The sequence below is a fragment of the Plectrocnemia conspersa genome, unplaced genomic scaffold, assembly GCF_051122295.1.
Source record: "Plectrocnemia conspersa isolate PC_06_02 unplaced genomic scaffold, ASM5112229v1 ptg000008l, whole genome shotgun sequence".
Taxonomy (NCBI): Eukaryota; Metazoa; Arthropoda; class Insecta; order Trichoptera; family Polycentropodidae; genus Plectrocnemia; species Plectrocnemia conspersa.
Genome location: NW_028277172.1, coordinates 19,803,127 through 19,829,808, shown reverse-complemented (window position 1 = coordinate 19,829,808; position 26,682 = coordinate 19,803,127). Strand labels below are relative to the sequence as shown.

The 26,682-nt window shown below is 29.5% G+C and overlaps 1 protein-coding gene across 1 annotated transcript in view; it reads right to left on the bottom strand.

Moving 5' to 3' along the window:
* Nlg3 (Neuroligin 3) overlaps positions 1-26,682 on the bottom strand; it is a 370,309-nt gene that overhangs the window by 72,979 nt on the left and 270,648 nt on the right. Inside the window, exon 3 of the mRNA XM_088189294.1 lies at positions 22,021-22,176. Within this exon, the coding sequence (XP_088045420.1) occupies positions 22,021-22,176 (156 nt within the window). The remainder of the gene's footprint in view (positions 1-22,020; positions 22,177-26,682) is intronic.

Sequence of the window (26,682 nt, the reverse complement as noted above, 5' to 3'; positions counted from 1 at the left end):
GTTAGGTTTTAAAACAGGGTATCTTATTATAATCCATCATCACTTTACTTTTATGCGTTGATCTCATTGCAATATTTCTTTTTTAGTGGTGTGGTTTCTCTCTTTTTATTAATCATCACGATATTCTTCTGTGAGATAAAAAAATATTAGAAAAACCTAATCTGTGATGTTTTGAATTACTAATCTTGATCTTTCTAGGCACGAAAGAAAAAAAACTAGTTCTGATATTTGATTCAAATCCAGATCAACCAGATGTTATTGATCAAATAATCTATAGATGATCAATAAAATCAAGAAAAAAATTCTCTCATGCCTTTTTTCAAGAAAGATGTTGAGTAATATCTGAATAGCTTCCTGGTTAATTTAAACAAAAGGATCTCCTATTTTTGCTCACTGGTGAGTTTTAATCTTTATTTTACTACGTTTTTTGTGCTAACCGCCTGTTAGTTAGATCAATGTATGATTTTTAGCATTATGCACAAATTACTTGGAATTAAGTAAAAAAGAAATGCTTGCTTTTTACATTTAACTGTGAAATAGCATTCTGACTTTTTCTACAGGACTATGCTGATTATTTTTTAAACTCCTACTAATATATATTATATGATGGTATAAACATATTTTGCGTATGTGGAGGGTATTTTTCATATACTGGCGCAGTGTGTACCATAACCAAATGATAATAACAATATTGTATATAGATAATTGTATAATATGAACAAGGAACAATCAGCAAGAACACGATAGAAATGAAAAAACGATCCATTGTTAAAAACGAAAAAATACAGTTAATATATAACTCATTGCATTATTTGACTCAAGCAAATTTCACTGTTAAAAGGCATAAAAATATTTCTTTGGTCGAATATACAAGCGAAACAATTAGTTAAAAGATTTCTGTATGGGTATGATTCGCTGGAGACGTACCCAATCTACGATACATAAGGCTGATATCCAAGGGAAGAAACGACAAATAACTTTTAACAATAAAATAAAGATCTCAAAAACATTAATAGGTGTAACGGTAATATTGAATTTAAAAATTATGCAAAAGATAAGGCGATCTTAAAATCAATAGGTTGCTCATCAATGATTATAAATGAAATCATGCAAACGATAATAATAGGGTTTGGAATTAGTCATATATATATACATAGACATTGTGCAGCATACACAATATTTCACAATAACCACAACTTTCAAAAGTCAATAATAATCATTCTTTAATGGCTTTTTATTTTTTCTTAAATTGTTACTACCATCGTTTAATATTTAATTTTAATTTTTATTATGGTGTAACTAATAATAATGTAAACATGAAAATAGTAATGTATAAATTATTTTGTTTGTGAAATTTTATGTGGAATTAAAACGAACCTCTAATAAAAAATATTTGTATGGGCGTTTTCTGGGTGTCTTAAAAAAAACGCGACTACTTCTCAATTGTATAAAATATGTGACATGTAATCACATCGACACACACATCACCAGATCACAAAATTAGTGTAAAGATAAAGATGCACTTATTTGCTAATAGATCATTAAAGTCAATCCCTGAAGATCAGTGGTTGATCTTTCACTGTTTTGAGGCACCTCAGGTAGTTATATATTCACATATATAACTTAAGAAATAAAAGCATTATAGTTATATATTATTATTTTAAATTTTATTTACGGTAAATGATTTTATAGGAAATATTACCAATAAATTAATGAATACGAAATAAATTAACATAACAATATAACTGTTGTTAATGTTCGTAATTTTTTTATATGTCCCGTAGAAATGTACAAAATGTCTAGTTTTGATATTTTCGCCATTTTTACCATGTATAGAAAATCATATGATTTAATATCCTCGTTCAACCGTTGCAGTTTTATAGCTATACATATTGCAAGATGTTAAAACGTCTATTGCACTGACAAATGGTCAAAAAAGTACTCTTCTACTATGAAGTATAGCTATAAAAATAATCGTTAAAGTCTTCCACGTATGATATCATATATGAAATGGCGGTATTTTATCTGGCAATTTTTCATTTTTTTTTCTAGCCAAAAAACAATAAATCCGCTTTTGCTACTTTGACGAGAATCTTATGCCTGCACTAAATTACCTGGAAGTTGGCCAAGGTTGGCCAAGGTTGACGGAGAATATAGTGGGTTACTTCGGTCGAGCTCGGTCTAAAATCTCTCAGAAGTTGTCCGAGGTTAACGAGAACGGAAGGTAAAGTGACATGGCCAGCTTCGAGCGATTTCGAACACTGTCGGCAAACGGACTGAAGTCGGAGCTGCTCTTTCGAGCGCGATCGGTGAGATACTTGCCCCTTCGCTCTCTCGCGTGTTAAGTGACGAGAGTGAGAAAGATAATGATATGGTTTTTCGCAAACTGATATAGAACGAGTAACTCGGTTCAATTTTAGTATACGCATAAGCGTCCCATGGTTAACACGCACGTCGAGCGCTGCATCGTGGTCACGTGGTCAAATTATAATACCACATGCTATCGGGATCTTCAACAGACTCTTACTGACATCTTTGAATATTTTAGGGCACCAAAAGGGATTAATTATATTTTTAATAGTATATTCTTCTAACAAATATCGTTATTAAATTTTTTTTCATATAAAATTAAATAATTAGTGGTACTAGATTTTGTTAAAAAAATCGTTTCGAATATCCTTATATATTTTCCTAGATCGCTTTATATAAATGTCACACCATAACGAATTCTTATTTAGAATCGATGGCGACAAATTCTAGGATAGTCACAGATGTGGTGTTCGTATTCTGAAGTATCATTTTTATGCCTAATGTCATTTTGCAAAAGCCGACAAAGATTTTGCGTAAATTGAATATATACGACCGAAAAGTTTTCACTGATATTGTATTGGTGAGTGCCCGCCCACACTAACTTTTATAATTACCAGTAGCGTAAGTTTAATAATATGACAATTTAATAATTGCGATTATTTGGCACATTTTTCGATCGCACGCATATATGCCAGCTGCCGTGCGTACGTCATTCACGCCCGCCGTTCGGACGGCATATGAAATTTGTGACAGTGTGGCCGCTACTCGCTACGCTTCAGTTGAACTTTGGTTTGGACAACTTCCAGAGAGTGTAATGCAAGCATTACATTGTCTTAATTACATCGTATTTGCTTCAGAGTATCAAAATACATTTTTTAGAAATATTAATTTGAATTAGATAATACAATCATTTTTAACTGGTATTCTTAAAAGCTCGACAACCAGATCATTAGCTAATTACTTGTTATCGCATCTGTTGATATTATAATTTTAGAACTATGAAGTGTAACAGTTTTATTGTTTTTTTTTTATTATTATCTAAGCAGCATTTTTTTTAGAAAAAAAATAATGGAACAATAAAAAATTAAGCAGTGAAATCTCATGAATTTATGATCATAAAGTGATTCAAACAATAAATTAAATATAAAAATTTTTAAGTGTAAAAGTAAAGATAAAAATATTTAAAGTAAATGCTAAATAAAAATTAGGATTTCCACCCCACAATTCTTTTAAAATAAATGACAGCCCAGGGGTGTTTTTTTATGGGCAGAAAATTTTCGTTTTTCTCTACATCTGATATATAAACACAAGATCCCTTGGGTAGTGTACATGTTTCTATAAAGGAGTTTAAATCTCTATAGAACGAGACGGCGAGTAGCATGGATGAAACAATATAGTGTCACAAGGCGAGGATCGGAGCTTAGATCTGAGGAGCACTTCCATGGTCATGAATTTTAATGGTTGCTCTATTGTAATTTTGTTTTCTTTCAACCATGAACACACAAACATACACACCGTCTAGTAAATATATACAACTAAAAGGTAAAATCTTTAACATGGCTACGTTGTAAAACGCAACGCACGAAACATAATTAAGTATAAGGGTTAATACAGTTCGACTAATATAACTGTTTAGCTATTATGGCGCTTGGGTTACGCTCGATTTAATAATCATCGCGACCCTTTGGTACGATCACGCGAACGCCATTATATGGACCGGTATTATTTGAAAAGTCCTTCCTATATATTAGAAATGAAAATAAATTTCTTATTACTGCGCCCTAATGAGGTTTATGGTGTCTTGGAAACTAGCAGCAAACTAACCGAAACATTAACAAAACCCACGGGGTTTTCGAAAGTGAAACAACTAAGTGTTTGTGTGTAGTTATATTTTAAAGTTTTCTCGCTAGATGAGTGTTTAATACAAACAAAACTAAAAATTAGTTTTAAAGTCCATATTTTCGTATAATATAAAAGATCATAACCCTCATGATAAAGTATATAAACTTCTGCCTCATCTTTCTTAGTGAGAAGAACTATCAAGGATGTGACGTCAGAATAAATACAATAAATCAGAGATTAGATTTTTTACTCGTTTAGAATTTATTATTTAGTGAAATAAAGATTATCATTTAAATGAATAACATATAAGCCTTTCTAATCAATACACGTTTATGAACTGGGTTTAAATGTGCGCATTTATTAAACGGATCGTCCAGTTAAATCGTGCATATAAACTCTGCTGTCATCAAAATACAGTTTCTAAGCGTATAAATGCCACGTTAAAATCAATATTTGCCATATAACACACTGGCAGCTCTGCCGGAACACAAACGTTAAGCTCCGTACTATATATTAATTATTATATACATTTTAATATTACGGCCAAGTCTCTCTCTCTCTCTTCGTATCAGGCAAGCGATTTGTTGCCAGAAAACAATATAATCAGAATTAAACAGTTTCGCTTTGTGCACCCCAAGACAGTTGTTTGGCTTGTAAAATATTAACTATTTGGTTAAATTTCATCTGTGGCTATTGTTTTCGGCTCACAAACGCTAACGGGGACTGTTAAATCCGCCATAGGATACGCTCAATATGTCCGTCGGGGACCTTAAAATTAAGACCCACGAGAGGCTGGACCAAACAATGGGGGAGCTCTGCTCAATGGTAATAATGAATACGTTATGTTAATAATATATCCACAGGGGTATGGGGATGTGCTTGTAGATTTAGCTAATGAACTTTAACGAGTAAAATAAAAACAGATAGGTAAAATTTTTTTTTGAATTTTCACTCATATGAAAATGCTGTTTCCGTTAAGGTCAATGTGACGTAAAAGAGTTTAACAGGTTTTGTTAATATAGCCGTGAAAATTCATTAAGTATAAAATTAAAGACGAACACAAACAAGCTAAATATGGAAAAGTTAAATAGTGAAAAATCAGAGATAGAAACGTTTACAAAAAAAAATCATTTTAAAAAACGATGTATGTAAGAGTTTCAATGAAATATCACTTATTACTTTAGAATCGTTTCCAACGACGCTGTTACTGATTTAAAAAGCTTTAAAAATAACATAGAAAGTCATACACTACTAAAGCATTAAAATTATAGTTTATATAATATAATAATTTAAAAAATCGATAAAGATATAAATTATTTCGCGAGCATTTCAACGAATAAACATATTCCTAATAAAATTAAAGTATCTTTATCGATTTTTGAATATAAAAAATATAGATATATACATTAAGAAAGCAATGGCTAAAAATATTAGACTGCAAATATAAACTTTAATAAGTAAATTGAATATATCGTGTTGAGATTAAAAAATTAAAAAAATTCTGATATACCACCGCTATAAAATAAAAACAGTGGGCATTAAGTGATAACATTAAAGAAATTGTAAATAATTTAAATAATGAATTAAGTATATTAGAAATATGGTTAAAGAATAATGTACTTAAATTAAATGAGAATAAAACTAAATGTATGTTTATTAATTATAAAAATGTTTTAGATAATAGTACCAAAATAGTAATAAATAACTCTAGTATAGAAATAGTGGATAATATAAAATATTTAGGAGTAATTGTTGATACAAAATTAAATTTTAAAGAACATTGTAATTACATATTAAAAAAAATTAGTAGAAAAATAGGTTTATTATCTAGATTAAGAAATATATTAAGTATAAATACAAAAAAAAAATTTACAGTAGTATAATATTGCCCCATTTTAATTATTGTGCAACACTATTAAATATGTTAAATAAATTAGATAAACAAATGTTGCAAAAATTACAAAATAGGGCAATGAGAGTAATTTTAAATAAAAATAGATTAACTAATTGTAAAAGTATGATTGATAGATTAGAATGGTTGAATGTTCAAGAAATATTGAGTATGAATGTTTTAGTATTTATATATAAGTTAGAAAATAATATATTACCAAAATATTTTAATAAGTATTTAATAAGAAATAGAGGTGTACATAAATATAATACTAGAAATAGAGAAAATTTAAAGATAGATAAGTATAAGAAAACGAGTACGGCTAGGGGAGTTATGTACGGAGGTTTTGATTTGTATAATAGTGTTCCAAGAATAATCCGAAAAAGCAAAAAAATAACGGGTTTCCTAAATTTGAATTAAAAAGCACCTTCGTACATATAGAAATAAATTATAATATAAGGTCTTATTAGTGTATATTTTTATTTTCTGTTGTGTATTTTTTATATTGACTATCGTTATATTGACTATTTGACTATCGTGACGCATTGGGTTTGCCTGTCAGGTCACGATAGTTATAATTTTAATAAATAAATAAATAAATAAATATATTTTTAATATATGTTTATACACTTAAAGTTGTTTGATGTAAAGATTAGCTATTAAGCTAAATAAATTATTAAATAAATAAATAAATACTACTAATTTGGAAAAGTGTGTAGATAGACCTATATTAATAAGCATGATGAAAACAATAAAACAAGAAATGAGAAGAAATATATTAAGAAAGTAAAAATAATATTTGAATTTTCACTCAGTTGAAAATGCTGTTTCCGTTCAGGTCAATGTAACGTGAAAGAGTTTAACAGGTTTCGTTATTATAGCCTTGGAAATTCATTATGTAAAATTTTTTTTCTGTATAAAATTAAAAACGAACACAAAAAAGCTAAATATAGAAAAGTTAAAAATAGTGGAAAATCAGAGATTAAAACGTTCACTTTAGTAAAAGATCAACGATGTATGTAAGAGTTTATATGAAATATCACTTATTACTTTAGAATCGTTTCTAAAAAAAACATAGAAAGTCATACACTATTAATATTTTATAATATATAATAATTTAAAAAATCGATAAAGATATAAGTTATTTCGCGAGCGTTTCAACGAATAAACATATTCCTAATAAAATTAAAGTAGCTTAATCAATTTTTGCATATAAAAATAAAGATATATACAGTAAGAAAGCAATGGCTAAAAATAAAAGACTTTAATAAGTAAATTGAATATATCGTGTTGAGATTAAAAAAATAAAAAAAAATCTGATATACCACCGCTATAAAATAAAAACAGTAAGCATACTACTAATTCGGAAAAGTGTATAGTGCTAGTAAGTTATTTTTTAATGTCTTATATCTTGACACAAATTAATAATCACTAGCAAACGCAGTAAAAAGTTACATTTGTGATTTGTAAAATCATCAAATCAGTGCTAAATAATTTGGAAATTTACGTAGTGCACCCACTATAAATTCTATATTGTATAAAATATATAAAAAAACATTTTTTAGATAATATATTTATCAAAAAACACATTATCTATCTAACATATTTAATGCGTGCTTATTGGTAAGACATTTCGACACTAACTAGAAAACAGTCATGATTTGTTCAACTGAAAAACCCTAAAAATAAGATAGCATTTAGAGCAAAAATATTTTCAATAGACTAATACCATCGCTTAGTAAAATATTAAAGATAATAATCTTGTCGTGTTTAAAATTGTGGCCACCACACACAGATGCCTTATTTTCAAAACTCACGTTAATTCCCTGTGACCAAAATAATAATCTAGCAACAAGATAACAAGACAATAGCGTAAAGAATGGGATAACACACAAATAAGAAAAAAAACAAATAAGTGTTTTTACTGTAGATATTCTCCGTCATTAAGAGAATATTTCTTTGTTGCGAAACAGTCACGGATATAATAAATCACCTGATCCAAATGATTCTCAGTGCAATGCAACACGACCTTGGACAAATTCCATTATGCGAATGTCGCTTTCTAAAGGCGTATTTCTCTGTTCTAAGAAACGAGTACATCTATTGGCTAGATGATCGCTGCGTGATTGTGATTAGTCAGCAAGCTCTGCAGCCCTGCATACTTCAAGAGAGAGTAATCGCAAGCAGACACTCGAAGGATCAGCAGATGTCAACCACCCGCAGACAACATACTGTCATAGGCGCTCACATCCCGAGAGGAACTCCTCCATACGAGTACAGGCGTAGCAAAGAGGGATCAACTTCCGCTGTAAGCTCGCTGTCACGCCAACTACTAGACTTTTGAGGACCTGTCACGGATATCATCCCAGCGCCAGCTTCTTTACCAGCACCTGGAGAAAACATCTTGCCATTTATCGTCTATCGCAATTGTAATATAATCTAATAAAACTTGAACTTGATTCCACTAAGCGCCTCACTGGCTCCGAAATCACACCCCCCTGGTTCCCAAACCATTTGATAGTTAAATTAAAAACAAAAAAAACTATATTTTTGCTTAACTATATATAAAAAGCACAGAAATATTAATGTAAGACATAGAAAACTTATTCAATATGCCGTGGTAAGACAGCTTGATTATCTTAATCGCATTCAATGCTCATACCTGAAAGGTCGAAACAATGATGCTTTCCTAAATAAAAGCTGAATATCACCGAAACTTCTATGTGCCATTTTTATTTATTTTATATACCAATATATATGATATTTAAAAAAATACTGCCTTAAATAAATTGCAATTAAGTAAAAAAAAATATTTACTAAACATTAATAACTATGTATTTTATTGAATAAAAATATTTAAATAAACCAAGAGAAAACAAGAAATAATTTCACAACTCGGGAAAAGCCCTTGACATAACCTCTTAAAAGTAAATGATGAAACTGCATTAAATATAGAGTGGGCGGCAAATATGTGGGTATACATTTGGATTTAGCTCCTAATGACTTTCTGCCATCATAGACTTTAAAAATATATTACTTTATAAAATTTTACCAGAAAATTATGCCGGTAATAAAAAACGCTTGCAAGCTGTGGAGTAACACGAATAAATATTTTTTTATACACTACAAGTTATTTAAAATAAAATGATAAAAATATAAAACACAGCTTTATAGTATTTTTTTATTATTATCAATTTATAATAATATTTATAAATATTAAACTACTAATTCAAAGAGCAAACTTAAATAAGTCTAAGCATAAAATAATTGTATTTATACTTTCTTATGATTTTATTTATTAAGATCAATTAAAAAAAATCTAATAAAGAAATTGGGAAAATCTCTAGAGTAGTGAAATGAAAGTTTTAAACAGAACCTACATAAAATTGACATGATAATATATGTATAATATCAATTGGCTTATTAGTGTATATAATATTAAAATATCTAAAATAACATTTTTTTAACATAAGCAAGCAAAGTTTTTCTGTAGGTTTTTGAGTTTTTCCAAATTTTTTGTCAATGCTTATTGCTGTGGTGTTACTAAATTGTGGTGTAGCTGTAATTAAACTACTATAAAATCAAAGCTGTAAGATTTTTATATTTAAATAAAGAAATTTAACTTTTGTGCCACCTATATTCCATTATTATTATTATTACCTAACTCCATCGTTAACTTTTATTCATATAAAATTTAACTCACACCACTTTCATGAACGTTTGACATATTTACGACATAACACACTGCGACGTTTACAATGTGGCGTAGCGAATGGTTTCTTAAAAAAATAAACGTGGAAACGATTGAAAACACCTGAAGTGAAAAAGTAACTTGAAAACTAAGTAATTTTTGGTTTAAAATCGACGTTGATTTAATTCAACGATTGTGCGTGTCAAACTCGAGCAAAGTTCGCATGACTTGTGGTCTTTATGTAATTATTTCTTTATTTGCTTTCTTGAATGGAGAGGGTTGGTTAATGGTAAAAAAATTATAGTTCAATTTTTATATTGAAAATCGAACGCTTACAATGATTAATAACAAGTAGATTTTATTAAATAATATTAAATATGAATTGTGTATGATTTATTAAGCAGTGAATATGTACTACTAGTAAAGTGATATTTTCACTGGCGTTTTAATAAAATTATATCATATTCTATTAAAACCACTATTTAACTGATGGCGCTAGTGAAATAATATGGTGCTCTAAAATGTGACAATGACGAAACGTCCTTTTAATGAAAACTAACCTTTCAATTTGTTCAGGTTAGTTTTGATTAAATATATGAACATTTGATCATGTGGAAATATGCGATACTAATTAGTGAAATTGTAAATCAGTTGTTTAATTACATTTCAATTGTATTTATCCAAGTGAAAATATTAATCTACTGGTAAAACACATAATATATAAGGATTAATGCGATAAAGAAGGAATATGGATTAGGCCATTTAAAAGCAGTTATATTATCTAAAACATATAAGAATCATATTTAATTATTATGATAATGCTTCAGTTCAAACTTGTTTATTTATTTTTCAATTTTGGTAAAAAATAAGGATTGAGTAAATTTAAAGCAATTATATCATCTGGTTTAGATTATATATTTTATTTAATTTGAAACCATTAAAAGTAGTATCAATAGCATATTTTTTTAAAAGGCGTATGAGCTGGTAACACAAAAAATAAACAGGGGCTCAAAAATGAATAAAATCAAAATATGGCCAGTCATTAAATATAGATTTTAAGCCTGGAGTCTGATCCAAAAAAAGAGTCTTTTCAGTGAAAGATATTGAGAAAAATATTTGGACCGAAATAAAACGTGAATGGAACTTATAGGATTAAAATGAATCACTGTAAGAGCATGAAAAAATCAGTTTTTATAAATTAGAAATGCTAAGATGAGAATGGCACGTAGAAAGAATGCAAGCATTTAGGGCCCCAAAAACATTTACATAGAGAACAATGGGCTAGGATATGACCCAAAAAATGTGAAACGATGATACGAACAAAATAAGGGTTAGAGACTAAAAAAAACCATGGCGGAAAACCGGTGAAAAATGAGTCAGGCCTGTGAATAGTAGTCTAGAAAAAAAATTATGTAACTATTAATAAAAATAACTAATAATATTTCTTATATTATGTATGTTTTCAACTGTAATAGCAGTTTTCTGAGTAAAATGAATTTAATACATCAACATTAAAAAAACTTTGATGAGTCTAATCAAATTGAGTTGTTTTAATTTATTTTATGATCAAAAGTAAATATACTTTGACTGTGAAACAAGCATCACGTTTAATAAACATAATTATAAATATAGCTTTCAAGTCGCAAACTATTTTAATTACCCATAACTTTCAAAGATGGTAAAAGTTAGTCAGACATTTTGCATGCTCAGTAAACTGACATTAAGGTGTTGAGACTTATAGCGGGAAGGAGCTTTTACGATTAATTGAGTTTTTCATGAAACCCAACATTGTTAACAAGTATTTTTTTTATTTATGTATACACCTACAGTAAACTTTCAGCGATAGATTTAAACAAAATAAAATGACGCGTCATAGGAAAGGTTCTACTTTTTATGTTTTTAAAATATAACGACTCAATAGATAGTAGTCTTGACAGTGAGGTTGTTTGCGGTAGATGTTTACTGAATTTGTACAACGTAAAATCCTATCCGGTTATCGCTTATTTATCGTCTCAATATCGGGCTTTGCTCCGCTGTCCCTGATTTACGAGTATACACTCCGTGTAGTGGAAACCGGCTATTTGCATAGTGGACTATAGTCAGCGCCTAGGTTATTTGCACTGGGTTCAAACCGAACTGGATAATTTTACATATTATCCGCAGATGTGAATTTCATAAGCGATACACAAGCAAATGTAGTACCCACTACATAATAAGCTAAGAACAATCGGATTATCCATTCTGCAAATTGTGGCCGTCCTTGGTTTCGCCTTATCGATGTTGGCGTTTGTTATTTATGATTGTGCTCTAATTTGGAAGAGTATACACTTTTGGAATAATACAGGGTGTAGCATAGAAACCAATTGAATAGATTATAAACAATCTAAAAAGCAATAAAAAAATAATGCGCCTAAATAAATATTGCGGATGTGTGGATTAATATATAATATATTACATACAATTTGTATAAAATAAGCAATAGTGAGTTTTCTGAGAAAAATAACAATACACCTTCGATTTTTTTTGTATTATTGTAGTTATAGTCAAGTCAGTTGAAGTACAACAAAAAAAAATACCTCACGCGCATTATTTTTGGTGGCCATTCCGTATTCGTTGCGTAACACAACACATAAGAAAAAACCGTTTATAACAAATATAAAATAGCAACGCGTATGGGCCGCGCATATAATATCTGTATATACACATGTAAATGGCGGTCACATTCTGCGCGTAAATTTCAATGTTTATTACGTTTGTCGGCCGCGTTATTCACGAGGAAAAAAGTTATGACGAATGATATATACCGGGCGCTGGTACGGATCGGAAAAAAGTTTAGCTTTCTCTCTGTTTTATATCGGAAATTATGTAGACGGCGCTTTTGCACGCTCTCGAATAAAATAAATTCACCAAAGTTGAAGAAGTGGAAAAAAACGGATGGAAAGGAAGAGCTTCGAAAATTTCGCGCAACCTACATTAAATTCTAAACCCTAAAATAGCATTTTACTTACACATTACATGCAAGATGTTCATTCAGTGAGCCCCAAAAAGTCTTTGTTCCTCAAATAAACATTGAAAAAAATAAATTATTGTTAAAATATGTTTTTAAATTTAGATCTTGAAAGCATGACATTTTTTAATATTTCAAGATTCTTACCATGAGGGGTGTGACTTTGCAGCCAGTGAGAATTTTATTAGATTATATTACACATTGCGACAGACTATGATGGGCAAAATATTTTCTCCGAGGAGTGGTGGAGAAGCTGGCGCCGGGATGATGTGCGTGGAAGATCCTTAGAAATCGGATTGGTATAGCAGCAACAGTATAGCGAATAGTATATAAGCATCCATAACCGCATGTTGTCCACGGGCGGGTGGGTATCTGCTATTCTTTGAGTCTCTACTGGAGTCTGCCTTCTCCTCATTGAATACGAGGCTTAAGTATTCAGGGCTGCAAAGCATGCTGACCAATCATAATCATGCAGCGATCATCCAGCCAGTCGTTGCACTCGCTTCATAGAACAACGAAAAATATATACGCCTTTAGAAACTAACATTTGCTTGATGGACATATCCGAGGTCGAATTGTGCAACGGGAATGCTGTAGCCATACTGTGATTTTTGCTTTCCAGTGATATATTGTTTTATTTGACCGTTTCGCAACAAAGAAATATTCATTCAATGCACTAGAGGATCGTTGCGTGTTATTTATAAGAACTATTTAGTTTTAGTCGTAACGAGGGTCTTTGTATGATCCCACTATTGTCTAGTTTATCCTTACTGATTAATAAATTTTTTTGGTAGCATATTTTAACGCAAGTTTCAAGAATAGGATTTCCCACAAATACAAAATTAGTTACTTTTTGAATTATAATTAAAGTAAAAGTTTTATTGCTATTCATATGAAATATGTAAAAATAGTTCAGAAGAATACTAAAACATATTAACAGTAGATTAACATTAAAGACTATAAATACAGTCTGTTAATTGTCAAAAGTCAGTAGACAATATTATATAAACGCGTGATCAATGCGTGCTATTCATTTCTGCCTTGCGATTGATTGTTCGCCGTGAGGGATGCAAAGGTACGTGTATGGACACAAGCCTGTTCGTTTATTATTCTCAAGATACGATTATTGTAATCGTTGTTATTGTAAGCCTTTCACTTTATTTTTATACATAAAAATGTCTACTGCGAATTTTTCATTAAATTTGTTTAGTGCAAAAAATAGTGCGATCATTATAAAAATATAAAGGAAAATCTTATTAAAACTGTTTTTTAAACAATTTATCAAAGTCTTATTATGTAATTTTTATAAAGTATGCGATTTTTATTACACATATGTTCTATTCATAGAAATAGTGTCTTACCAACGATTTGACAAAAAATAAATTTCTTATAAATAATAATCTTTATTTTTAGAAATTGTAAGGTAGTTAAAGGCTTTCATAATATCACTCTGATTATTAAATTTCGTATTCTAAATAAATATGTCATAATATTTGTGAGAATGATAATCTGTAGGGTAAAGGCCAAGGGAATATGGGGGGATAAGGCATACTTTCCTATCCTAATTTGTTTAATTATTCAAAGGTAATTTAAAAAGTATTAGGTTTAATGTGAGATGTTTTACTGTTAATTTTCTATGCAAGACTTCTATGCACCCTACAACAACTGATTTAAAAAACGTGCAATAAAGAACTTACAATTGATTTGATTTTTTTCATTTCTAAAAAATCAGTTTAAATGTTCAATTTTTTGAGTGACGAGGCAAAATTTCCAATTCATATTCTTTTAATTTTGCAACAAAAAATAGTAAAGTATGTGGTCTCATAATATAATTGATGTTTAATGGTTCATTTCCATTAAATGGTTTTAATTTCTCTACAAAATGACTATGCAGCTAGTATGAGATCAAAGTACATATTCACCAAAATATCACAATAACGTTACCATACTTTCTTGCTGTCTAACCATTTATCTAATATATTCTATATAATATATAATAACATGGACAATATATTTATTATCGCAGGTAATTAATTAATGAATGGTTCCGGATTGTTTGTGAGACCACAAAAAATTGTAGTTTTTAATTTTCAGTCAGTTCGTTCGCTACCCATTAGTCCTAATTTTACCATTACTATGCCGTCCTAATGCTGTGAATCTGATTAATCTGATTGCAGAAAAAACTTTGAGGGCTGATAAATTGTTAAAACAGTGAATTTGTTTAAACAGTGTTAAACAGACGATAAAGTTGTTTTATGGGACTTATTTTAAGGTTATTATCGCCAATAAGAAATTTATTAAATCAACACTATACAGTTCCTTAACTAACATTACCTTCACTAAATCTTAAATATATACTTTTTAAAATAAACAAAAATATTCATTAACACAGCACACAGTCAATAATATTATTAAAGAGAATATTAAAAAAAATAAAGGGGCATTAAAATGATTTATTATGATTTCTTTACATATTTTTCTAATAAAAAGCCATATTAAAAATTCTTCATTTTTGTATTAAAGCAACTTTTTCAATATTATTAGGTCAGTTTTTTACCTTTTGTTTAAATTTTATTGCATAAGTAGAGAGTAAACATATCCATTCTGCTAAAATTTTTTTAATGAAATGAAAATTGAGTTGCTCGTGAAAGGGAAAAAGTTTTTAAGCCATCGCCGAAGAGATATTAACTTATTGTGGTAAGACATGGTCGCTTTAAATATAGTTATAAAATCATATTTTAATTTATATAATCGCTATGTAATCGTTTAATAATTTCACAGCAACGCTGTCAATTCGAAAAATAAATATAAGACGCAATTAGAAATAATCAATTACAAAAATAAAAATTCGCCACTAAAACTTTAGCATAACAATTGGAAATTCAAGGTTATTATCAAAAAAATAAAATGCCCCTGTAAAAGCAACGATTTGTTGATGCATGATAAATAAGATTTAGTGTTAGCTATTGTAAATATGTAAGTACGAATACTGGTAATAAATATTATTGGCAATAAAGCATGGGTTCATCAATATGCATGAGTCAATTCAGTGGCACTAGAATCGCACACAAAAGGCACATCTTAAGGTCACACCTTATTGTGTCAACATAACTCAAGTAAACTACGATAAAAAAACATTTTATGCTAATTAAAAAAGCTTTCAAAGAAAAACGTCGGGACGTCGGGGAAACTAGAGCGAAGCTAAAAAATATTTATATGCTTCTAAATAATCTTTTATTATTTATTAATTTAAATAAAAATCTATTTGTGATAAAAAATTCTGAGATGGTAAAAATTAGTTTATAATAATTGTATTGAAAAATAAAAATACTGTGCTTAATTAACCCCTCACCTTGAACCCTCTTATATATTATTAAATAATCAGTTGTGACAATAAAAATTCCAAAATTTTTGAAGAAAAAAAAAATGTTTTGCGTACAATTTAATATAAACAAGATTTTATCTATCTTTATATTTAATGTTAAGTGTATTTTACGTTGAGCAGTGAACCATTGTTAAACATAAATTTGTTGGAATATAACTTTTTATCAAGATTTGTTTTAATGTATTATTTGTTTACTTATAAGTATATTTTGATAAAAAACTACCTACTACAAGGGTCTGTGATACATATGAAATATAACTAATAATCTGATTTACGTTAAACTATTCCAAAATATGTATGTTGTTAATATTTTATTTAAATTTATTATTAAGCTTTTTCTTACATATGGTTTAATAAAAAAAATGTTAGTGAAATTACGATACCAAGAATAGTTCTGGAAGTAAGCGATTAACAAAGATAGACGTAACGTTCTAACTGCAGAAACAGGAGATAATTCTATTTAAACTAATTATCAGCTGGACGAAAAACTAAACTGGTCTGATTAAACAGTACATAGACAAATTGAGAAGATTGGGAAGGCTTAGTAATAAGGTTTATAGTTTCCACACGAATTGAGCGAAAAAAAATCGGCACGGATACGCACATCCATAGAGCTTATGCATCTTTAAGCTGAGTCGCTTTTTCTTGATCATTTGATAACCGGAGATAAGAAATTGGTGTTGTACCACAACAGTCGTCGTAAAAGACAGTGGTTACTCAAAGGCCAGGTAGATAAATCGACCTCAAAGCCCAGGCTCACTGTAAAAATAAATATTTTGTATCTATTACGAAACTCTTATACCTGGACAAAAAATTACAGCAAGGCTGTTTTGCAATAAGTTAAATCGTTTGCACGAAAAGTAAAAAAAATAGACAGTGCTTCTTTAAACTGACATTTTTTCGATCGATACAATACTTTCTAGACCAAAAATAATTCAAAATGCAGACGACGAGAAAAGAGTGCTATCACAATATTTTGAATCAGAGCATCCGATATTTTATGCTAATGGAATTCAAATATAAATCTACCTGATTCTTGCAGCCAGTGCTATATGGATTTATTGGTATAAATATATATGTAGTATATACTTATAAGCTAGACATCTTATTCCTAAGTTTTTAAGTACTCTCTATTAAAAAAATAATTGAGTACGTCAAAGCAGAAACAAATTGTTTGATAATAATGCTATATATCTTTTAGAGAGTATGTTATAATATATACAATATATAAATCTACTATCAATTATATTCTTATATAATAATTTAAGTATACATACATATAATAATTAAGTTACATATTCAACTAATCACAAATAATTTTCTTGCGATTAATTACTATTCATTGTATTAAAATAATATTAACTTTAACATACAATACAACATTTTAGTCACTTAATTATGTCAAGCAATTATATGAATGATAATTTTATAATAAGCCATTATCTTTAAGATTGCAAATATTTAGGAAAGCTAAAAATATATTATTAACTTTATGCTGCCGGCTATAATTTTTAAGCTAAATTCTAGTAATATTTACTATTTCTAGCAACTAACTTATTATGTTATATAAGGATCTATAATTTAAGATGTAAGCAGCTGAGAGATTTTTACCATGTTTTAAATATATAATAAAATCTAAAACAGTAATTTGAATACCGATATTTAGTTTTATTTGAATAACTTTTGACGATTATTTTAATGATGTAACACTGTCATTAAGAGGAATACAGATCGCTTTACTTCAAAGAAGACTTAATTAAAATAAAATCCCCGGATATTTAATTATAAAGGCTGGATACTTCGCAGCCTACCGCTATGTTCTCGTACCTATCATTATTTAAAAGCGAGGTGTTGTGTACCTTATAGTTCATTACATAGCGACTCTTTTATGGTAAAAAAGCTTCAAACAAAATATCGAGTATTTTCTACCTACGTCAGCTGGTGAAATTTAGTCTCTGTGCAAACATAGGCACCCATATACAAACATATATCTAAAAAAACGTTGGAACAACCAGTGGAGCAGAATTATCGCAGATGAGGTAACAGCACCTGTGTCAAAAGTGGGCGTTGATTGAAAATTCAAAGGTTTTCACAGACGGAAAAAAGGGAAATGCCGGGGTTTTCAGCCTGGTCGAATGAAAAAGTCCTCTCTCAGACCGGGGTCAGTGTTGCCATATGTCGCCGTGGCAACAATTCGTCCCGAAATAATATAAGTGTGACGAAATTTACGGTATTCGTCTTTGTGCGAAAAATCTGTCTAAAAAAATAAGACAAGGTGACGCCATATTACGCTGACGTAGCAATATCGAAAGGAGATTTTACGTCGTCGCGAGATGTTTCATTATAAAGCAAAAAAAAAATAAAGAATTTAAAATCTGATATTTAATGAGCATACAATATAATTTGTTGTTTATATTTAACATATATTAAAAATATGTCAAATAAAATACATATTTTAATCACATAACCATTGAAAAAGCAACGGAACATCGACGTAGTATAAATTACCCAAAAATATTCTATAACATTACAAATTTAACTACAATATATATTTTACTTTAAAGGTTAATAATCAAATTTAAAATATTTAATAACTACTAGAAAATATGTATGTATTATAAAATTAAAAATTAAAAATACATAAGACGAAAGGTGTGTCGTAGATGAAATTTTCAGTTACATTTTTAAACTGGAATGCACTCTACATTTTATTAACTACACTATCAAATTTCGTAATATAATTCTACGATTATCCAAACAGTAGATAAACAACTATGACATTGATTGTTTGATTACATTTTTGTAGTAAAAATATCAAAATATCGTTATACTTAAATTTAACAATTTTGCTCAAGTTTAACTCGAACGAGACACGTGCTACTGAAGCTTACGCATTATGTTTTATATAATATATAGATGAATTTTTCCCCTAAACTGGGTATTCGCCGTGATGATGTAGGGTCGTAAAAATATTTCCGCATACCCACTTTTTTTCCTTCTCTCCCCTACTGACCTCAATTTTGACGAGGCGGAGACATGTTGAAAATTAATTTTTAAATATTTAATATAAACAAGGTGGCCTCGTTGCGGCTCTGGATTTTTTGGCAACCCAGTAATAAAACATGTCGCGGCGTCATAAAAAAAATTGCTTCGATATTGCTATTTTGGTGTGGTATTGGGTTACCTTGTTTTAACTCTCGCACATATGCACGAAGTTCATATAAGTGATGTATATATCATACAATGTATTTTTTAATTGTGATACTATTATGTATTCTGTTTTGCATAATTCTACGTATTAAAAACAGTAGTTATTATTTATTTAGTAATTTACATATACAGACTAAATATGCATTTACCAAATACTGAGAAAAGTTATGTCGATTTTATCGATTGAACCATTCTTTTATCAACAATGTAAAAAATTAACCTTTACAATTAAATAATAAAAAGATAAATTCAGCGCGTGAAGAAGCGTTTTAATATTAAAAAAAAAAAAATATTTAATAAAATAGGGCACTACCACGAAAAACCTTTAACCAGCTTAAGTACCAAGGTAAACTGTCTTAATATTTGTCACCTTATGAAAAAATAACACGTGGATTCAGGATTGGGTTTGAAATGGACAATCGTAATATGTTTTAGGGGCCAACGGTAATTTGTTTCGAAAAAATGCCACCCTTTTGTAATTAGCTAGCTGGAAAAATATTAGAATAAAAATAACCAAAACAGATAAAATTTTAAATTCTTCGTTTTAAAGAATTTGAGAAATATAATATTATTATGTGAAAGTTCTATTGACACTTAGACATCATTTAAAACGCCATTAATTTAGCTTAACAATTAATATTAGAGATCAAAAAGCACAATAAATTGCACAATAGCCACACTGATCTTAACAAGCTATAAATTACCACAATTTATTTAATAAACTCTAAGAAATTTTATTTATGGCAATCACAAACAGATGCTCACGTTTAAAAGGGTCTTATTCTCAAAACTTGCGTTAATTTACTATGACAAGGAGATAAGACAATAGCGTAAAAAATATACCACACAAAAGCCCTCGTTATGACTAGAAAATTACATAAATAACACGAGCTTTGTTCTTACTGTAAATATTTTCCGTCATTGAGAGATATAATAAATCACCGGATCCACGAGATTCCCGTTGTAATGCAATACGACCTTGGACAATGCCCATCAAGCGAATGTTACTTTCTAAAGGCGTATATCTATTTTTAGATTATCGCTGCATGAGTGTGATTGGTCAGAAAATTTGGCAGCCCTGGATACTTAAGTCTGGACTCCGATAAGGAGAAGGCAGTCACAAGCAGACACAAAAAACTAGCAGATTCACCTCGCCTGGCAGACGACCTGATACGCCCGAATACGATTATCGCAGCAAGAGGAACAACCTCGAGACACGCTCGCTTCAGGCATCTCCGAGGATCTTTTGCGGACATCATCCCTGCGCCAGCTTCTCCACCACCCCTCGGAGAGAACATTTCGCCATTTATCGCCTGTCACAATTATAATATAATCTAATAATACCCTCATTAGATTCACACGCGTCTCACTGACTACGAAGTACAACCCTGAGTTACAAAACCTTAAATAATTATTCTTTGTTATTATCGAACGATCGCCTAATGTAGGCTTATAACATCTCTACTCAAAAGTTATTTTTTCTCAATTGACCTCATTTTTGGTCTATGCCTTCTCGAAGGACCATTATAAAATATGTAACACTAAGTCATATCACTAATCACTATGGATGGCAGCCATTCATCACCAATCAATTCACTAATAGCTATTCAACGAAATTTAAAAACTCCACTGCTTGCTGTTGTAAATATTTTTGGTTTAATATGTATTTGAAACAATCACTTTTTACAACTTTTCCAGCGTATAAATAGTTGTAAAAGTCACATCAGTCACTAATCTCGCAGTTCCATTAAATGCAAAATATACAAATGTGTGAGTGTGAATACAATGGATAGGTTTCAGTTCATCGGTATTTTAACTTTAACTTTTAAGGTACAGTCTTTTGGTGAATTTAAAAAATTTATAAAGTTTAAAATGTATATTTCAAATGATTTTAGAATACATTATTTATGAAGTTGTTATAAAAAAGATATTTTAAAAATCTCAAATTCATAAATCGAAATAGTATTTTTGTATAAAACAATACATATTTAGAATGTGAAGATACAAGACTAGGAAAAATAAAATATTTTATTTACTCTGTAGGAAACACAAGAGTTTTTGCATATGCAGTCTGCATGGCGTGACAATATTTATTATGTTTAAAATAAACTGTAAATATTTTATATGTATCTAAGTCAGTTCTTAATTCCGCAAAATACGCGGTTTCTTTAGTTATTTGCTTCTTTAGTATAACATATATTATTAAAAGCATATCTGACAAAGAAGGGAATGCAATACAACTTATTTTTTGTTTTTGTTACAACAAACTATCACTAATAAACTCACATAAAAATATAATAAAAAAATTCCTCTCTATTTATTTTAAAAACTATTTTTTATGAAACGATTTTCAAATGATGTTTGGTTTGTATTCGATAAAGAGAAAAAGCCTGAAACCGAAGCTCATCAAATATATTTTAAAAGTAAATTATGACTAGGTTGAAAAACAATTAAATGCTCTAGAAATATTTAATGGACCTTATATTCATGACTTTCTAAATATTTTAAGTAAGAAGCCATATATAGACCCTGATCTATTGAAGAAAAAATATAAGGCTAAGAACCTTACTAGATAAATATTCAATTTGACGAAGTAAGATCTTGGATCTTGGGTTTGTTACAATAATACATATGATTGTAACTAATAAGTAGATAAACACAGATTAATATAAATATAGACTTACCTAAAATTCCTAATCTGTAATTGATTGTTACGACTACTAGTCCTCCGTAGCTGGCCAACACCGATCCATCATACGGATTCCCCGAGCTCCACTCATAGCTCTCTCCGTGGATGAACACCATGACTGGAAACCGCGAATGCGAATCACGTGCTCCGACTGAAAATACAAAAAACGAAACACATAAACATTTTTTCCATTTCCGACGACCGAAAACAAATACACGTATGCGAAAAATCAAGCATTTTCCGAACGCGTCGGGCGTAATGCGATTGTGTCATAAAAATAAATATAGCCCTTTTCGCAACGTGCGCGTACCTGGAGGCTTATATAAACATCCATAATATAATCTGTCATATTCATCACAGTACCCAATTTCCAAACCAGTATGGGCCACCTGGGTCCCGAAACAAATCGCCTCCGACTCGCCCCCGGCTCTAATGTACTAGAAACCCGAGATTTTTTAGGCGATGCGAAGAACTAAATAGTCATCCTACGATTAGCAAACGAGAGAATAAAAAAAAACAATATTTTTAACTCATCAATAACCAATAAAATTAGTTCTAACAAAAAGATTTTGAGTCCTTAACATATTATATATTCTTAAACCAAATAATAACATTTTCCGTAGTCGAAATGATATTTCAAGCAAAAGTTTTGATGACAATGATTTCCTATGGAAAATATACGGCTAATAAACGATTAGGATAAAGGGAGGAGATCAATGTCTTTACTTAACCTCGATCTTTCAACAAAACATTGTATTATACATTTATAATACATCTATAACTACTTAAATATGCAATTATATGATAACCCGAAAATTATTATTTTGGTTATATGTGAAAATTACAGAGCTTTTTAAATGGAAATCATATATTTTTAATTACATTTGATCACATGTTTTCACTCAATTGCTATAAAAATTTCATTATAGTCTATATATAAATATATGTAGTATTTTTACAAAGCTTTTTCTTTTAAGCTTTAGGTACACGTGGACTTTTTAAAAGCTTTCACATCGAACACATATTATTTTTATAGAAAATATTATTTTTACACAATCGTAAGAGGAGCAAAAACGGATGGCGAATAAAAAATACAGGCCACACGTCAAACTATGCAGATTGGGAATTGCGAGTGTGTGAAGAAGAAGGAAAAATATAAAACGCTGAAAGAGGGAAAAATATTATAATGTGTATGAAAAGAATTTTTCTATAATGGATGTTTGTGTGTATATATTTTTTGCGAATTTCCAAACCATTTAAATTATATACGAGAAAGGTAATTTTGGCAGTACTATGAGTACCTGAATATCTTATTTTACACATATTGTAACTTGCTGATTTCTAATATATCAGTGTATTACTGTATAGTTTTAAAAAATGCCAATCCTATACATCTATTTTTTTTAAAATATCGTTTTAAATAATTATTTAATTTTATTATTAAATACATAATATGTTATTTTAATGTTCCTATATTTGCATATCCCTAGCAAAATTCTCATGAATTAAATATGTCGATCAAATTGTATCTGAATAATACAATAAATATTTATTTTTCTTCAACTATCATTAAAAATCTCTTTTGAAGCAAAAAATGTTATTCCAATAATAATCATTATCAAACCTTAAAAGCTCAAAGGCATGTATGTCATGCCCAAAATTGTTTCAAATACTATTGCAGTTCAAAGACATATCTCATACTAAATTAAATTTTAATTTTTAAAAGCATTTTTCAATTAATTGATAATGAAAACATTATTCGAATATTACAGTAAAAAAAAATGGTCAAATTAAATAAATTTACGTTAAAGCGATGACTTTTATAAATTTTTTTACCAGTCTGTTCCAACCGTTTGTCAAGGGTATTATTTCATGAGGGTCCAAACCACATATATAATAAATTTAAAAGTCATTTTTACGAGCATTTTAAATAAATAACAAGAAGTACTAACTTGTTTAAATCCCTTGTTATTATTAATTATTATCGATTGCGCTAATATTTATTATTAGCACAGCAACTATTAGTACTGAGGCGTAAATCACTCTTAAGCACCTAGAAAACTACTTTTTATTTAAAAAGGGTGTGCGATAGACATACGTTCTACCATACGCAAAAAGGATGATTGATATTTTTGGGTCTTTGTTAATGATGCTCAAAAATTGCAGTTTTATTTTTAACATATCCAAGAAACGATGCAATTGGCCCGCTAGCGTCCTAAACTGCGATTCGCCAAAGCTGTCTCGAATCAGCAATATAAAAAAAGCGACAATTAGTTAAATAAAATCAGACAGAGAAAGAATGATAACTTATTCGTTACAGAAAATTTCTGATTCATTGTGAAAAAATATTTTTGTTTGTGAATATAATCAAAAATTATGCAAATATTTTTAATAAAAAAAAACATAATACCTAATTAGATTGTGTCTGTGTCTCTATTGTATTCATTTATAAACTTTAAAGAAACGCTCTTGGATTATCGCAATGAAATTATGTAAATGTGAATGGTAGCGATGGCATTCTAAGACAACAACCATTATTCTTAAGTGATGAACGACTCGAACCAAAAATGCCGTTCAAAATAATGTTTTCAGAATTGCTTAAAAATAAATGCAGTGAAATAATTATAGGGGCAATATTACGATTAAAATTTTGAGTCTTTGAAAATTATAAATCAGCAGAAATTAAAATAAGGTAATAATTACAAAAATAAAAGCAGTTTTTGGGTCATTAATTAAAATAAATCTAATTCTCTTAAATAATATGTCTAATCTAAAAATATATTTTTAAAGTTCTTTTTTTAAAAACATCTAAAATATTAATGGTTTTGATGATATGATGTAGGATGGACAAATTTAGTCAAACTTAATGTTTACAAATATGTAAATAATTTTATTGTATTTTTTTGGTTGAAACCTCTACGTATAAATAGGTAAACAATATATAATGCAAGCAACTGGATCACAGTGAATTTAATATAAAAAAATTGCCTCGTATATAATTAAAATAAAATATATTTTTAAATAAGTAAAAGAAAATAATCAAATATATTATAAATATAAATATAAATATAAAGCTACATATGATGACAGTCTGCTGCAGAATCAAAAATAATTTAATCTTACTTAAATCAGCTGTGCATTTTTTCCTACTTATAAATAGCAGCATTAAAGACGTTTAGTTTATTGTCGTGACCTTGTTTTTCAGCAACGAAAGTTGCTTGCCGTGTTCGGGGGGCACAAAATTTGCAAGTTCAACCACCGCCAGCGTATTATGTAAATTTGCAAAATGATTAATTTGCACGTGACAAGTCTAGGGGGTTGCGGTAATCCCCGTGGGGACGAGTAACGAATTTCCGAAATGGAAAGGAGGATAATGCCTGGCGGAATCCTAAACGAAAATATTTAAACGTCACGATTTCCACGCAACCTATAAATAATTCACATACTAATAAGGATATCTGCAAAATAATAAATATTTTTTTTTTTTTAAATGATTCAAAATTTAAGTGTTTTAAATAAATTGGTTGCGCGCAAAAATATTGATTAAAAATATGTTAATATTTTAGAAATTCGCGTACGCCGTCATATTTTCAAAAGTGTATAGTGGATTTTTGAGAAACCGAAAAGTTCGCAACAAATCCGAAAGCTTTCCGCAAACTTTTGCCCCCGAGCGAAAACGAAAAGTTAGCGAGCGAAAAAATCTATGCATTGCCCGTATAGTTTGCGGGAAAAATTTTATATTCCATCAGAACGTGACATGTTCATATTTACATAATAAATTCCGTACACTTCCTCGTCCAAGACGAAATTAGTTTTTTTCCTTAAATTTTATTCAGAATGTACACGAGATTTACAGGTGGTTTCACGTTGCTTCTACATTATTTCGGAAGCATCTGAGAAAATTACATTGCTACGTAGTCTCATCTGAGTTCATATTGCTTCAGTAAGTCCAAAGATGCAATACACTTTGAAGTTTGGTAAACACAGCGTATGTGAAAAATTTAAGACATTAACAACTAAAATTAATACTGATTTAATTGACACTGTTAAGAAGTCTGTCATAAATCTCACACCATTTCGGAACTTTCTAGTATATTTATACATTTAATAGATAAACAACATCATGATGTTGATCAATCAAGTATCTTTCGGCATAGTTTGAAACATACTTATGAAAAATAAATACTTTGGCTAATGCTATGATAATTTACTTCAGCCTATAATGTATCATAGATTTGCTTTTCATTAATACATATGTATGAGAGTCACTTTCGTAATTTTTCATATATCAGAGAAACTATTTATTTTTAACAAAAGGTTAAAATCAAACACAGCAAATTTGCAATATGGTCATGAATTTATTAAAACCTGCTAAATGCTTCATGAGTGGTTAATGTCAGAATCTGAAATTGTCGGAGTTGCGTTAAAAATATTACAAATAACAGCGTGACTATTGTTATGTGAAATACCTTTAAAATTATGAGTCAATATAAGTCATATGCCTGCACTACACTCTCTGTAAGTTGGCCAAGGTTGGCCAAGGACGGAGAATATAGTGGGTTACTTCAGTCGGACTCGGTTCTGCCCGCTCTAAAATCTCTCGGAAGTTGTCCGAGGCTACCGAGAGCAGGAAGTAAAGTGGGGGTAATTCAGTCGA